Consider the following 16,393-nt stretch of genomic DNA (forward strand, 5'->3'; position numbering starts at 1 on the left):
TAAATTTTATGGAAGTGATTATGTTTAACGATGGATTTTCTAATCCGTACTTATTTACCATATCTGACATTATCGAACACCATTCCTGCAATATTTAGGGCGGGTAAAATATGGTGAGGGCGAAGTAAAAAATGACTTCAACTGTGTCTCAGCATGCCATCTCCTGATAATTCCTAACTCATGGTTTCACACTTATATTGCAGCACAGGTGTCCTATGTTGCCGTATTGATGCTACCTGGCTTGATTACACTAGCATTTTTATTATTTAAACCATCAATAACTAAAACCAGTTTTAATATATTTTTTTTAAATTTTACTCTGTGTTGATTTTACCAAAACCATAAAATAGAGTCTTTTGACAGGATAATTATAGTTGTACAAATAATAAAAAATATTTATTCTAAACATTAATTAGTATTTCATAAGAGAAACTATTTGTAGTAGTTGGTCACTATTATTAACAAGACACAATCAGCTTACTTGTCCAGCGCACCCACTTGGCTCAACGGTACCTTCGCGTTAGTTTCCCAGTCCCATTTAGGGTTTCAATGAAATTTATTATGCAGTAGGCCTCCCCAGGCAGACCCCAAGGAGGTACAAAAGAGTTTGAAAGAATTGAATGCAGGTCAGAATGAGGTGTTATCAATAATGCGCAAATCTGATGTCCCTGGGGTGCTGGGGTTGTACGGCCTCGAGCAGTGATGGAGTTCGGCTGGATTGCGGACTGGTCGCAGACGGCTAGACGACGTCCCTACGCTAAGACTCTCAACAGCCACTCTAGAGCCTCTAAGAGCCTTTTAAACCTCAATATCCACTATAGAGCTTCTAGAGCTGTGTTTGAACAGAGCAAAAAATTGTAATATCCAATTATATGAAAATATTTGATGACAAAAGCAGTGGAAACCAAGATACGTAGTTCCTGCAGTCCATACCTTTGAAGTTGGTTCAATTTTTTGGGAGGGGTAAAAATGTATTATTCTATTTATTTTTTTGTGCTACTGTACTATTTGTAAGTTTTTAAAACTTTAGACCTTTCAAGAGTCAGACAGTCAGACTATGTTTAAAATTTCTTTTTAATATGATATTATTTTTCAATATTTCAGACTCAGTTTGACTTGGAGATATGTATTCCATGCCACCCTGAACCCTCTGATTAACCACCTGCTCCAAAACTCCAAACTGGATTCACCACTATTTATGTACTCTATTGTTTAGTTTTGTAGTTCAAGTGATTTATTTAGTATGTGGTTTTATCGTTCAAGTTGATTATATGAAGTTTAAATAAATCATTATTTTGAACATATGCGATTGTTATTTTACACTGTATGTTATAGAGAAAACCAGAAGAACGGACAAAGAAAGATAAACACACAAACACACATAAGTAAATATCCAAAATCAGCTGATGTTGAATGGCAATTGATGGATAGCACAGAGAACTCTATTGAAAAATTAGTCAGAATAATACCAAAGCAAAGACAAACACAGTGAGCTGATGATGACGAGACCAATAAAAAACCAGTGACAGATATTAGAACCCCATGATGGTACTAAAAAAAATAATCTGGACAATAGCGACACACATGCGAACTCAGTAGGCAATGTTTCAAGAACAGATCTCAGTGTAAACTCTTTGGGTTGAGCGTGAGGGAGGAACGCCCCAGCGGACAGTGTGCTGTCGAGGAGTTGACGAGGAGTCTTGTTCCTGCAGGCCCAGTGGTTCCCGTACGTGCCCTTCGTGCTCTCGCCCGTGCTGTGGAGCACCGCCAAGGAGGAGCAGGACGCCAGCAACGGCTACTCTCTGACCCGGGGCAACTTCCGCCAGGACTCCCTGATGGAGTTCGTGGGCGGTGAGTGTGGCTTGCTCCTCGCGCTGTGGTATACCTGAGTGTCAACATGCCGTTCACAAACCCTTCAACATCTATCAGAGTTGTCCGATTACGGACATTGCACTTTCACGTGCGAAGAAAAACATTTTCTGTACTTTTACAAAAGTTACCAGTTACCAAGAAATAGTTTATAGTACTCAAAAAAAAAATATTGTAACTTTGTGCAACACATGGCTGTGGTTATTTTTGCATGTATGAAATACAATTTTTGAGATAATACAGAGTATTTCTCATGAAAATTGGCACATAATTTTATATTTTGATTAATGTTTCAGTCAAGCAAGTTTTGATTAATGTTTCATTCATGGAAAAGATAATCAAATATTCAATAAATGGACTTTATTTGGTTTCATTATGCTTCTTAATGTGCACAGTTAATACTGGAAAGCTTTTCAGGAAACCGTTTACAAATAACTAGAGCCAAGATTATATGGTTTTATTTTGAACCTGATTTCGTCATTTAAAACCACACATTTCGTCGTTGCAGTTGGGCCTATTGTGTTGTTTAGAATCACATGTAATCAACATTTTAATGTTCTGGTTAAACATTTTCTCTTAAAAAGTACCATCGTTCATCAGGTCATTAGAGTTCCAATTTTTTGGATGACACATTAAAATAAGAAACTACAGAAAGTTTTACTATGCACACCTTTACACAAAAATTACGAAAATGCTACCATTTTTTAAAGTTCTGCATTTTCTGGCTTCAGCGATCTTCTTCTGTCACTAACAATTAAAGAGTATGTTGAAAAAGACAGTTCAGAGTCGACGTTTGAGGTTGGTATCCAGAGCAACTTCAAGGCTGCTGTTGCAAATTCTGAGTAATCTGCTTTCATTCGACACAAAATCTCCATCACGTCGATGTGGTTCACATGTGGCTTTTGTTGTTCTTCAGCGACAATTTTTTTCGGGGCTACATATCCGCCTGCTAGAGTAAGCTTTGGTACCTGCTTGATGAAAGGTAGGGTCTGGGTGTGCTGTAAGAATTCTTTATCATCCACAAAATGTTTCCCATATTCTGAGGGTCAAAAAGTGCTCCAATATTTGTAAACAGATTCCGAGAAGGATCATAAGTGATCAGTTCATTAAGTTTCAGCAGACTCAAATTTGCTGTATGCTTGAACTTCTCTTTCAGTTCTGCAGTATGTACAGTTCTCATTGTTGACAAAATGTTGTCAACTGATTCTGGCAATATACCTTTTGTCAGCACCTCAATTACAGACTGCAATTTGTTTAGTCTGGATGACAGATGATGAGCACAAGGATATGAGCTTCCTTCCAACCAGTTGATGCATGACATCGTACGGTTTACCTCTCCTTCCCTTGCCCAAACTTCAAGGTTCATCCCTCCCAGGCATACAAACCATCGTGTCTCTCTCCCCCTCCTTCCTCAACATCATTTTCATGTGAAACTGTCAACATCCTTCCTCCCCTTCTCCAAACTGCGTGCGACGAAAGCCAGGTTTGTATAGTCCATTTCTGGTAAAATGAAAATTTTTTAAGGGCCCCGCAATAGCCATTTACCGTTAATTGTTTTGATACAATTTGTTTGTTGGATACACAACATTATTTCTGCTGGAAAATCACTGTAATATCAAAATTTCTTTAATGGAAAAATTTAGCAGGGCCGTAAAAGTATTAATTTTTACCGGAAATTAACTATAGTCGCCCTTCCTGCCGGACAATATTCTCGGCGCGTGACGCATGGCAACTACAGTCGTGTACCGCGCACAGCCAAGAAAAACCTACGCGATTTCCAAACTACACTAGATATCCGACTGGAGTCTGTTTACGAAAAGCATTTAAGAATTTGTTAATGCCCAACTGGTTCGTTTGATACCGGATCAAGATGATTTAGAGGAGATAAAATCGCTAAAAGGCATTTTTTCGAAGTTTTAGGTGTAAAAAACCCGTTACAAATTTCTTGAAAGTATCAGAGGGAAATGCATTACACCTTTATCTTTATTTTTCCGCTATATAATGTTACAGTCACCGCTCAAATTTCACGGTTATCTGACGGGAACGAGATAACTGCGCGCCAGTTCAGAGCCTTGCACTTAGAGGTTTTACCGCACTAGAACTACCATTGAGCGTCGCTCTTATCATCCCGCTTCACTAACATACACGCTGATCAGACGGCGCCCTAAAGCTGATTAGAGGAAGCACGTTGAAATGCAAGGCAGGAAATACTTCCAGCTTATCAACCAGGACCCGGGCAAGTCTTGACTATCAAGCTTGTTGCTATTAGCATTAATATTCAACACTGTTCACAACTGGAAGATGTGACTATTCACGCAATCGTAGAAATAGTTTCTATAAGGCGGGCAGGTTTAAATAACGTGGTATCCTGTCGCATAGCAAACATTAAATAATCTTTAATGTTTGCTACGCGACAGACGGTAGCCCAGCGCTGGGATGGGATGGGATGGGATGGGATGGGATGGGATGGGAAGGGAAGGGAAGGGAAGGGAAGGCAGGCGGCGGGCAGGCGAGTGAGTGAGCAGGCGCCCGTCTGCGTGGCGCCGGCGGCTGGCCGGCGAGGCAGGTCAGCACACATTCCATGTTCACACTCTTCCGTCGGGGGTTTTCTTTTTGTTGCGTTAATAGTAATAATATTTAAAAGTATATTATTTTTATGACCAAATACACACGAATAATACTAGAAACATTTAATACAAACGTAAACCAATCTTTTTCTTCTGGTTGGTGGGGGGTCAAAATGGGCAACCCCCAATTTTACGAAGGCAGCGATTTTATGAATGCAATCCGTGGAACCGTGAGCATACGTAAAATCGGGGTTCTAGTGTATGTAGTTTTCGCTTCATGACTTTTCACATTAAAATATAAGAGACTTGTATTGTGTAATTTCGGTGTTATTTTGCGGTTTTTCTTAAAAATCACGTTTTTCGCATTTTCCATATAAATTCGCAGATAATTTCGCGATTTCCCGATTCACCATATAATCGTGGCCCTAAAAATAACTTTAAACTTTTGGAGGTACTGGGACAAAAAACATAAATGTCCAGTTAAGAATCCAAACTCAGTATTATTACGAACATAATTTTTTTGTGATACTGTTGCTTTCATGTAAAAGTACAAATTTACAGATATCTGTAAGTTTACAAGAATATTTCTGTTCCTCTTACAAAAAAATAACAGTGTGTACTTTACAGTCATGGTTTATATTTTTTAATGTAATTTTAGAATGCAGTAAAGACTGAATGGCTTTCTTCACGTGTATCTTTAGGTATAGAAAATAGCTTAAGTAGTAATTTAAGTAGGAAACTGTTTGGATTCTCATAGAGGCGCCTTACCGATGAGAACACTACACCTATCCCTCACTTAGCACGATTAATTCGTTCCTGAAAATGCCCGTGTTATTCGAAAACGCGTACGGTATTCTGAAGCATTAGTTTCCATAAATAGCAAGGCTAATTTAATTAATGTGGTCCAAAATTGTCTAGGAAAATATACTTTATGTAATATAAATGCGTAGAATAACACTCAATGATAAATATGTCACACCATGAATCTTTACACGTGGTTATGTACTTTATCGTCAGTTGGCTGGCTGACTTGCCCGCCCGGGCATGACCTTCAACTCACATCACGTATGTACCTTTCCAAACCATCCTTTACTGACAGTGAAACCGATATTACTTCCCGAATAACTACATTTTAATTTTTCAAAAATTAAAGTGCTTACCGTGTCTTATCGCATAATCGTTGCACAATTTATAATAAGAGCAAGTTTCAAAAGTAGGGGTGCGATTTTTATGCGAAAAAAAAATTATTAGGTAAAGTTATTCATAAAAACATAACCGATTCATGGAAAGTAGGTTTATTTAAAAAGTAGAGCATAAAAAAACACGCCAAACAATTTAAATTAATAAGTCATGCAACAAAAACCTTTTTCAACTTTAAATAGAAAAACAAAATCTGTGACCCAAATGTAAGCCTGAACTAACGCATAACTATCGTCGTAGTACACACCTCGAAATAGTGCGGGCTATGAAATGTAGTAAACTCTGCACAAGACAGAGAGTGCGCATTGCATGCAATCAACGATATATCAATATTGATATTCGACTATGTATGCGGGCTCTATACGGGAAGCATCATAGCCAAACATGAATGATGCCAACTAGCGCTGGCTACCTTTTTATAAATGGTACACCGCGGCGACGCAGAATAACAGATAAAGGTTATAACGTTTAAAAACGTCTTTAAAAGAAAATTGTGCACCCAGTTGACTTGCTTAAAACTAAAGTGCGACCAACATAAGCGTGGCCTTCATGTCAATCTGCGCGCCGTAATACTTCTAGTTTTGTCTCAAATACTTGAACACGGTGCATTATGAGATGAGTGATCAAGCACGTACAGTTACCGGCAGCTGAATGAACAGACGTTGCTTTTGTTTGTGTGAATTCCTTGCCACTGGCTAGACTGAGTTCACGGTCCGGTCTGTGGCCAGGCGACAACGGTAAGACATGGCGGCATACCCGCGGACGTAAAAAAATTTGATCCTTTACACTCCATAGCCGCAATTTAACTTGCCATAGCTGATGTTTGTACAACAGCCGATAGAGCAGTCAGACCTGCACGCGCATCTCTTCATCCCTTTTTTGGCTAACTGTATCCCACGGCACATCTGTTGTTTACAAAAATTGAAACAGAATACGTGGCGTCGTGCCCGACCTTTTTTTCTTTTTGCCTGTGGAGATTTCACGCTAACTGAAATTTACAGACGTGCTATTCAAGACTGGGGGAATAAAATTCACATCGCGCTAAATGAATCCGTGCAATCTGAAGACGTGCTAAGTGCGGATAGATGTACACACCAGTTCAGTGGCTGGTGCTTAGAGGCAAAGAGGTGTGCATGAGCCGATGTTGTCCTTAGAGATCCTGTGCTTTCAGAGCTCATGCGCCTGGCCTTAACAGGGTTTAAACAATAGTACAGCGTTTCCGGCGATGGCAGACAACAGTAAGCTTCGAGCATGATTAGGAGAAGAATTTTCTGCAGCGGACCCAGACATGTGTTTTTGGGTCTCCATCGAGATGACAGAATACATTGCCGTGTCTGAATTGAAAGGGTTTTCTGAAAGAATACAAGAAGATTATTCCAATCAGATTGCTATGTATTATTCTGTACTGATTAAAACTGAAGAAATTCATTTACAAATGTTTCTAAAGTTATATGTAAATGAGCCTTCAAATTTAAGTTATTCAATTGTTTTCCTCCACAGTATATTTCCTGTTCGTTAACAAATATTCATTCAAAGCTAAATGCTATTTGAAGTCAATTTCCGCCTTTTAAAAATGTGATGTTGAAGGTCAGTGTCAAATTAAATAAAACTCCAAAGTAATATATAAACGGTCCTCTGATGGCAAGGTCCAAAGTCAAATTGAAATTTCAGCCGCCATCTTTGATTGTGACGTCACTGCAAACAACTTGAATTTTTTTGACATTCACCCCGACGTCCATCTTGGGTGACCTTGACCGACCTTGACCCTGGTCGCCATATTGGATTCCAAAATTCGGGATTATGATGACACAGTAATCATCTTGGAATCGAGTGCCCCGCTCCCGAAATGTTGTACTTTTCGTTGTGGTTGCATCGCCATTGAGTTCTCACTCTGTAACATTGCACTTTTTGTTACGGAGGCATCACCATCAAGCCCCCCACTCCTGACTTTCAATTTTCAATGGTTTGTAGGATGCCATCTCATTTTTGTTCGCTGGTTGTTGCCATTTTAAATTATGACATCACAGCCACCAGTTTGTATTCCACTATCTTTGATTCTGACATCACAGCTGCCATCTTGTTTTAGAGAACAACAGTCTGAATGCTGTCATTCCCATGGACTTTTCGTGGCTTCTTTCTTTTGATAGCTCAAAAACTTTCTGTGCCTGTGTTAGTTGATGCTCAGAAACTTTGGGCTGTTGCTATTTAACACAGAATTTGCGATATATTTGTGCTGTGAATTGCCTGTCACGGTTGCTCATCATACATTGCACTAAGCTTGTGCAGGGAAGGTCAGCCGTAGTCGGTCTCCAGGTCTACAATTTCTAATGCTCCGTTGTAAAACTTTCTCAGTAATTTATTCTGTTCGAGTCCGGCGACATTATTGGTGCCATGTGGGTTCTACAGTAGCAAATCAAAAAGAAGGTTTTTCCTTGGTGGTTTGAAATTTTCCCCCTTGTCCCACTCAAGGCTGTGGTAATATTTGCAAAGTCATTTGTCGGTCCTCTTCCTTTTTTTGTCCAGTAGTTTCCAAGGTTAGGGAGGCCGGAAGGTGCGGGTTTGAGTCCTGCTGTCTTCCTATTAGGTGACTGCAATCTTCTTGAACACAAACCTGTTTTGGCTTTGGAAACCTTACAGGTGGCAGTACATCTTGATATTACCAATGCTCGGTCGTAACTTAATTAAACTCACAAACCACAAGTATTTATAAGAGAATTTTAAGCTTTTCTCGACAATAATACGATGCAAGTTGATCATGAAGTATCAGACAGAAAGCATTAGTATTTGTTGGAATATTTCCGCTTATCAATATATTGATCCTACAGTCAATGATGTTTGAATTTATCGATCATCTTGTTTGGAAACATCAAACACCATTATGGTGCCTTGTTCTTGTAACTGTCTGGACTCAGTATCAGCGACTACCCTGCGACTATAGTACACTTGTTGAAACTTTGTATACATTGGATAGGCAAGAGGAAATCTTCCATTTTTAAAGTCAATGTTCATGTTCAGGAACGGGAAGATTTCACTGTTTAAAAATAGTTGTACATTACATTTTGGTGGTTATTGAACATGGAGCAACTCACTCCTGCATTGAGCTGTCTTCCAGTATGAAGCCCGATGATGATGTGTCTTGGTTTTTCCATAGCGAAGCTGGACTTTACTATCCAGATAATACGCTGACTTGGAGGTAAGCCAGGATACGTTTCCATGCTTCAGGATTATTGGCATCAGACATTTAATTTGGCGTAAATAAATGGTTTTTTTTCATAGCAGATGTTATGCCCACATATCTCATCTGTTCTACCTCGACACCATTGAGTATATATATAATGTGTTTGATTAGGCGAAGAATACCATTGCAGGATATTTTCATCGTATTCAGGGGACCTCCACTTGCCTTTGTCAGTGAGTCTCTTATACGTAGAAACAACTGTGAAGGTAAAGTTGGATACTGAGGTGCTGTACAGCAATACGTACTTCAGAAGGTAGCGTGTATGGTCCGAGCAGGAATGGCTGGTACTTGTCAAGATCCATTTTTGTAATGCTGTCATCAAACGTTGAGAATTTTGTCTTCCATATTTAATTAGCATTTGTCCTATACTGAGAAGAAACTTTACTGTCAGGCGTTATTGCACCGAAATCTGGTAAAGAATTGGTCTTGCACACCACTGGCCATGGCCACGGCTATGGCGGGCAGCGGGTAGACGTGTATAAGTTCGCTCCTGCTTTCTGTAGCTCCTGCAGGTGTAATTTTCGGTGTATATCTGTGTAACTTGCGTTAGCAACAGGGAAGCTGTCGTGGTGTTGAACTGCATAAAAAAGAATTGTCTAGTTCAAGCACAATAACCGTATTTTAAAATAATTTGCGTTTGTCTTTGTGCGTATCGTTTAGAACAGTGCCATGGCTGCCAAACAAGTTGAGATGCGCCAGCTTGAGCATTTAGTGCAAGAACGCGTCAAGGACCTACTTTGCTCGAAGGACATTGTGAGTGCTATTGTTGAGGCTGTAACCTCCGCTGTCTCTGAGGCTGTTATGCGTGAACTAAAGGACACGATATCCTTCAACGTAGAAGAAACAAGCAAACTGCGAGGCGAAATTCAGAAGATGGAAGGGTCGTTGAAGAATGCAAGGCGTGACCTGTTCCTGGCCCAGGACGAGCTGGAGCAGTACCAGCGGCGATCAAGTCTGCGAGTGTTTGGTGTGGCGGAGCACGACCGAGAGAACACTGACGCCCTGGTTCTGGACGTGCTTCACAACAGGCTGCAGCTCCCGCACATCACCGTCGATGACATCGACCGCAGCCATCGGGTCGGTGCAAAGAAGAATGGTAAACCTCGTCCTATAATTGTAAAATTCGTCTCATATCGACGGCGTAGTGAGGTGTTTCGTGCGAAGCGCCAGCTCGCGAAAACAGGAATCACCATACGCGAGGACCTGACCTCGGAGCGCCTCGCCCTGCTGAATGCTGCTGTTGCGAAGTACGGTCTGAAAAATGTGTGGACTGCCGACTGCAAAGTGGTTGTCAACACTGGAACACGCCGGCTTTACATTACAAAATCAGAGGAACTACAGATTGCGGAGTGAAATTCACTTCCCCACAACATTAAATAATATCTTTAACATACTTCATAAGTTTGTGTATCTTAGTTCTAATTTTTGTTATGTGGATCATGTATTTTCTCCTTTTGTTTTTTGCGTGTGCTTGTGTGTGTGACCTGTCGTGGAAGTCTATGCGTGGGGTGTTCATGGTGAGTAGTTGGTTTCATATTGAACTTCTAGTGTCATGTCAGCAGCATTAGATTCACCCGTAACCTTGTCCGCCTGGTCTCGTACCCTTGGTCGCATAGAGCCTCTTTCCCCGGAGACGTCTACCGTCCCTTGGCCGTCCCCTGCTGTGACCCCTGTCCCTACTACCCCTGTGCAGCCCACGCTTTCTACCAGCGGTCAACTCAGGCTCCAAGCGAACCGTTTCCCGCGCGCTTTACACGTTAGTCACGTTAACGCACAGTCCCTCCTTGGACACATCGACGAGTTCCGAGATATTTTCTCCTCTTTGTCATTCCACGCTATTCTAGTGTCTGAGACATGGCTAGTCCCATCCCTTGCAGATAGCCTTATCTCGCTCTATGGATATGAGCTAATTAGAAATGACAGAACTTACAAACGTGGCGGAGGAGTGGCCATATTTGTACGTAATGACATTAAAACTAAAATTGTCTCAACCTCCCTACCCGAGAGTCTGCCTGGGCCCGAGTACCTGTTCCTGGAGGCTATTGTCAACAGCCAGAGAGTGTTGTTAGGAGTAGTTTACAAGCCCCCTAAAATTAACTATGGTGATGAACTTGAAACAGCTATTATGTCAGCTGTCTCGATGTATGAACATGTCATAATTTTGGGTGATTTTAACACTAATATTCTTAATGAAACGAGTCATACGCGCTATCTGAGAAATATGCTCGCTTCTTCTAACCTTAGCATCTGCCAACTTTTGCCTACTCATCATACTGAAAAAACTAGCACGTGGATTGATTTAATCATAGCATCTAACTTAGAAAGAGTTCTGAACCATGGACAACTTGCAGCCCCTGGTCTCTCCCACCATGACCTCATTTTTGTAACATATTCCTTAAAAGTCCCCAAGTTCTCCCCCAGGATCGTAACTTACAGGAGCTTAAGAAACATCAATACTGACAAAGTTATAGATGAGGCTGCAAACGCTCCGTGGCATAACATTCTGTTATGCAGTACTATTGACGGAAAAGTTAACACTTTTAATGAGATAGTTACCTATATTTTTGACCAACATGCTCCTGTCGTTCGTAAGCGTATAACGCGCCCCCCCTCTCCGTGGATGACACCTGTCATCCGTAAATTAATGGCAAAACGAGACCATGCGTTTCGAATTTTCAAAACAGAAAGAAAACACAACTCGTCTCTTAAAGGTGAAATGTTTGAAATTTACAGAAAACTCAGGAACCAGTGTACTCAAGCTGTCAGAACAGCCAAACGAAAACATTTGTACGGTCTCTACGAGTTTCGTTCTGAGCCTAAGAAATTGTGGGCTAGTCTTAGAACAGCGGGTATTAACTCATCACAGAAAGATTCTGATCTTAAAAATCATAATTTAACAGCAAACCAGTTAAATTCATTTTTCGTTAGCCAGCATACAGATACGTCAATCCCGTCCACAACCAAATCGTCTGACACATTCGTACCTAACAACTCTGAGTATTCTGAAGATAAGTTTTTCTTCTCTCCTGTGTCATGTCTAGATGTCGCGAAAGCCTTGCGTCGCATCAAAAGTAATGCAATTGGTAACGACCAAATATCAATTAAAATGCTGGAAATTATTTTACCTTTTGTAGTCCCTGCACTAGAACATATTTTTAACGTATCCCTTACAATAGGTAAATACCCGACAGAGTGGAAGTATTCACACATAAAGCCCATACCAAAAATTAAGTCTCCTGAGACAGCTAAAGATTTTCGCCCTATAAGCATCTTGCCAACTGTCTCCAAAGCCTTTGAACATCTGGTGCACAAACAAACCTATGCTTACCTGTTACAGAGAAATTTTTTAGATACCTTCCAATCAGGATTTAGACCCGGCCACAGTACCACTACTGCCCTCATTAATGTTACTGATAGCATACGTCATGCTATTGATAGGCGTGAAATAACGTTCCTAACGTTGCTTGACTTTAGTAAAGCATTTGATTCAGTAGATCACAATCTTATTGTACGAAAAATGTCAATTCAATATAATTTTTCTCATAGTGTTTGTACATGGTTCAATTCCTACCTAGGTGGTCGTTACCAATGTGTCGTTCTCAATACCGAAGTATCCACGTGGCTCCCAATAGTAGCAGGTGTCCCTCAGGGTTCAATTCTTGGGCCACTTTTATTTACTATATTCATAAATGATCTACCTAAATGCTTAAAACATTGCCAATACCACATGTATGCCGATGATGTGCAAATATATATTCACGCAAAAGCAACCAATATCAATCAGTCAATTTGTTCTGTCAATGATGATCTCGATTCTGTCTCTAAGTGGGCAAAAGTTAATAAACTCAGGCTGAATGCAAATAAAACCCAAGCAATATTAATTGGTTCTCCTCAAAAGCTCACTGAATTAATTCCTAACAAATACTGTAACTTAACGCTCCAAGGAGTTGATATTCAGTTCTCTAACGTCGTAAGAAATCTGGGAGTCCTGATAAACACAACCTTAACCTGGAGGGAGCAGATAATGCAAATTTGTAAGAAGGTACATTTTTCCCTTCACTGCTTACGACGGTTAAAAAATTTGCTTCCACTTAGTATTAAAACCATGCTTGTTCAAACATTAATTATGCCCCACTTTGATTACTGCGATGTCCTCTTTCCTGATCTAACAGATAAACTAGCTAAGCGACTACAGAAGCTCCAAAACTGCTGCGTAAGATACATTTTTAACCTTAAATTACGTGATCATCTAACCCAATACTACCAGCAGTTAAAATGGCTCACTCTCGCACAAAGACGCAAAATGCACATACTTATCCTTGCTTATAAGGTGCTGCAGCAGGTATCACCTCATTATATGTCAGCCGGTATTAATTACCTACATAGTTACCATAGCCATGACACGCGATCCACACGCAACCCAATGCTATCTATCCCAGTGCACTCATCCAAATGTCTGTCGGGATCTTTTGCAACCGTGAGTAGCAGGCTCTGGAATAAATTAGACCAAGCGACAAGGCAAACAAAAAATCTAGCATCCTTTAAGTACAGGCTGAAAAAACATCTTTGTAACAACTGCTTACCATGACCACTTCACTGCTACCCTACTGCTTGATTCTGTGTGTGAATGTGCGAGTGACTGGTTTTAATGTAGTAGCACCTAATGTTTTTTTTCTTTTTTTTTCGGTTTTGATACTTTTTGCTGTATGTTTAATTACTTTCCTTTTTATGTATGTCTATGCTTAGTTTTTAATTACTTTATAATAAGTTATGGTTGAATCTTTTGTAATAGTTAATATTTGAACATTAAGTTAAAATTTTAATTTGTTCTCTTAATATTTAGTCTATGTCATGCTTAGTTTTTAATATTCAAATCTTTGATGTAATTGCAGAAAAGTGGTTAAGTGTAAGAGAAGGCGTACCGCCTTAACTTCGCCACCAATAAAGACGATAAACAAACAAACAAACAAACAAACAAACAATGTGAGATCATTTTTGCCCTTGCCGTTTTCAAACCGAGGACTTATGAGTTTTTATTAAAATTTTTGCAAATCTTGTAATTAGAAATTTTTTGTGGAATTTAATGTTTTTTTTTTGACAGCAATTACTTATTTAAATGATGGCATGTGTTTCATCATGATCCCAGATTGCAGAAAGTTCTCCAAAACAAGATAGCAGCTGTAGCATCAGAATCCAAGATGGCAGAATCCAAGATGTTGGCTATGAAATCATGATTAATAATGGCGTATGCAGCAGACGAAAATGAGATGGCATCCTACAAACCATCGACAATTGTAACGAAAAGTGCAACATTCAGGAGTGAGGCACTCAATGGTGATGCCACCATAACGAAAAGTACAAAGTTCTGGAGTGGGACAATCAATGACAATGAAACCATGATGAAAAGTCTAACATTCGGAAGTGGGGCACTCGATTTCAAGATGGCGACTGTGTCCTCATGTTCCAAAATGGCCAGGATCATGGTAATCCAAGATGGTCACTGGGGTCAAGGTCATCCAAGATTGTCACCGTGACATCAAAATCCAAGATGGCAGCTGACTAACTAAATCCTGACCGTGGACCCTGCCATCGGAGGAACATTTATATACCTCCAAATTGAAGTGGTCCTATCCCCTCAAAGCTCGCACCACAAGTTATATGAGGAGCCTTGCTTAGTATCCGAGCTGGTTAAGGCACTCTGCCAGCATCTGTAACAGAGAAGGTGCAGGATATTTTCATAATCTGCTGATTTAGTTAAGTATAGTTAAGTATAGTTAAGTACATGAATAAAGTGATGTGTTCCCCACTAAACCAGCTGGTATAAATGTTATTGTTTTTTTTTTTTTGTTTTTTTTTTTTTAGGTGTGTTCATAATCGCTGGTTACGTTAAAGTTGGTGTTCAAACCAAAAAAAAATAGAGAATAGCTTAAAGAACCTTTGTGATGGAGTTGTACATTATATAGTGCCATATTGTCGTTGATAAGTCCACTAAGTTTTATTTAATTAAATAAGTAATATAATTGCCTACCTATATAGCCTTATAAGTTGTATTTAAGCACATTATTTATGCACATGAGTTTATTCATATTGTTATGTTATCCCCTAGGGGAGGAGTTGAGGGTGACACACACCGGCAGAGGTCTGGACGAGTACGGCACACTCAGAGTCGACATAGAAGTGAACGGGGCTGTGCCCTTCGTGCAGCCAGAGGCCTCTGTCACCATCAAGCCGTACGAGGGTGAGTTGGCGCGAGCAGCTTTAAGCCCCCCACCCACCTGGGCACACACATCTTGTGCAGAGCTTCAGAAGAAACAGCACATGCAATTTGAAAACTCCTCAATTAATCAGAGTAGTGTCCATTTACGAAAAGAATTTAAGCATTACACTGAGGGCGGATGAGAACTTCTATTTTGTATTTTGTTTTCATACTGTGTGTGGCTAAAATGTGTGTATTTACAATTGTTAATTAACATATAAATGCCTGGTACATATTTTTGAAATAACTCAAGAGACTTGTATTTAAACTTTATTTTGTTTCTCCACCATATAATATTATGGTCACCATTCAGAATTCATAGTTGTCCTATGCACAACGAGAAGGCTGCGTGCCAGTTCAGAGGTACCAGCGAGCATCGCACTATTATTCCACGGGCCCCTTTGTCTTGTCCTCAACCGCACGTGGCTTGTCAAATCCTTGAAATGTCGGGGATGAGGTTTGTCGTCTGTCAATACACAGACATTTTTCTTCCTAACCTAACTAAAATTAAGTATATTTGTAGGAGGAGACCTTGTTAGGGAAGGACCTATTTGCATCTCAGGCTGAAGCCTATATGCTTCTGAGGATTAGCCATCAGGGAGAAGGCAGAGCCATGGCAACAATTTGACTAACTCCCCTATCTTAAATCTAAACTTTAAATAGTTAAGTTGGGTCCAGGTAAAACCTGCATAAACACAGAAAAAACTCTGGGCATAGTCATGTGAGGTGCAATAGGTCATGCATTAAGTAAGTGGGTATAATTCAGGACAAAGAAGATGGTTCGGAAGAATAATTCGTCGGGGTAGAAAAAGAGTCTCCTAGGCAAGGGTTTGGGCACCTATACCAAGGTCCAGTGTCATATTTTATCCTAATATGTATAGTTTAAGGTGGCCGCCTGGCTAGGTTGCCAAAGGCGTGCAGAGCTCCAGTTGTTAAAGCATCATTTACAAACTGTTTGAGATATATTAGAAGTGTCTGATTACAAACAGCATATAAGAGCCCTCACATGTTTCTATACAAATTTTGTTTGATTGTTTTCGTCTATTACATGTAATTTGTGGACAGTGAAAAAGGCTAAAACAGGTGACTTTATGGAAATTTTTAGGCAGCTACTAAGCTAATAGACACTTGGTCTGTAACTGCTATAGTTAAAAAATAAACTGTCCATATCTCCTTGAAAACTTTGGCCTCAGAGTACCTCAATTTAATAGTCATTCTCAAACATTACTTCGTAGCCTAAACAATTTCAAACTTCAGGAACAT

General features: G+C 39.9%; 1 protein-coding gene across 1 annotated transcript in view; it reads left to right on the forward strand.

Annotated features, from left to right (window-relative positions):
- The window catches only part of LOC134546339 (hemicentin-1-like), a 345,137-nt gene that overhangs the window by 282,731 nt on the left and 46,013 nt on the right, over positions 1 to 16,393 (forward strand). The window contains exons 42-43 of the mRNA XM_063389116.1: positions 1,713 to 1,851; positions 14,981 to 15,112. Of these exons, the coding sequence (XP_063245186.1) occupies positions 1,713 to 1,851; positions 14,981 to 15,112 (271 nt within the window). The remainder of the gene's footprint in view (positions 1 to 1,712; positions 1,852 to 14,980; positions 15,113 to 16,393) is intronic.

Source organism: Bacillus rossius, chromosome 1, assembly GCF_032445375.1.
Source record: "Bacillus rossius redtenbacheri isolate Brsri chromosome 1, Brsri_v3, whole genome shotgun sequence".
NCBI classification, from domain to species: domain Eukaryota; kingdom Metazoa; phylum Arthropoda; class Insecta; order Phasmatodea; family Bacillidae; genus Bacillus; species Bacillus rossius.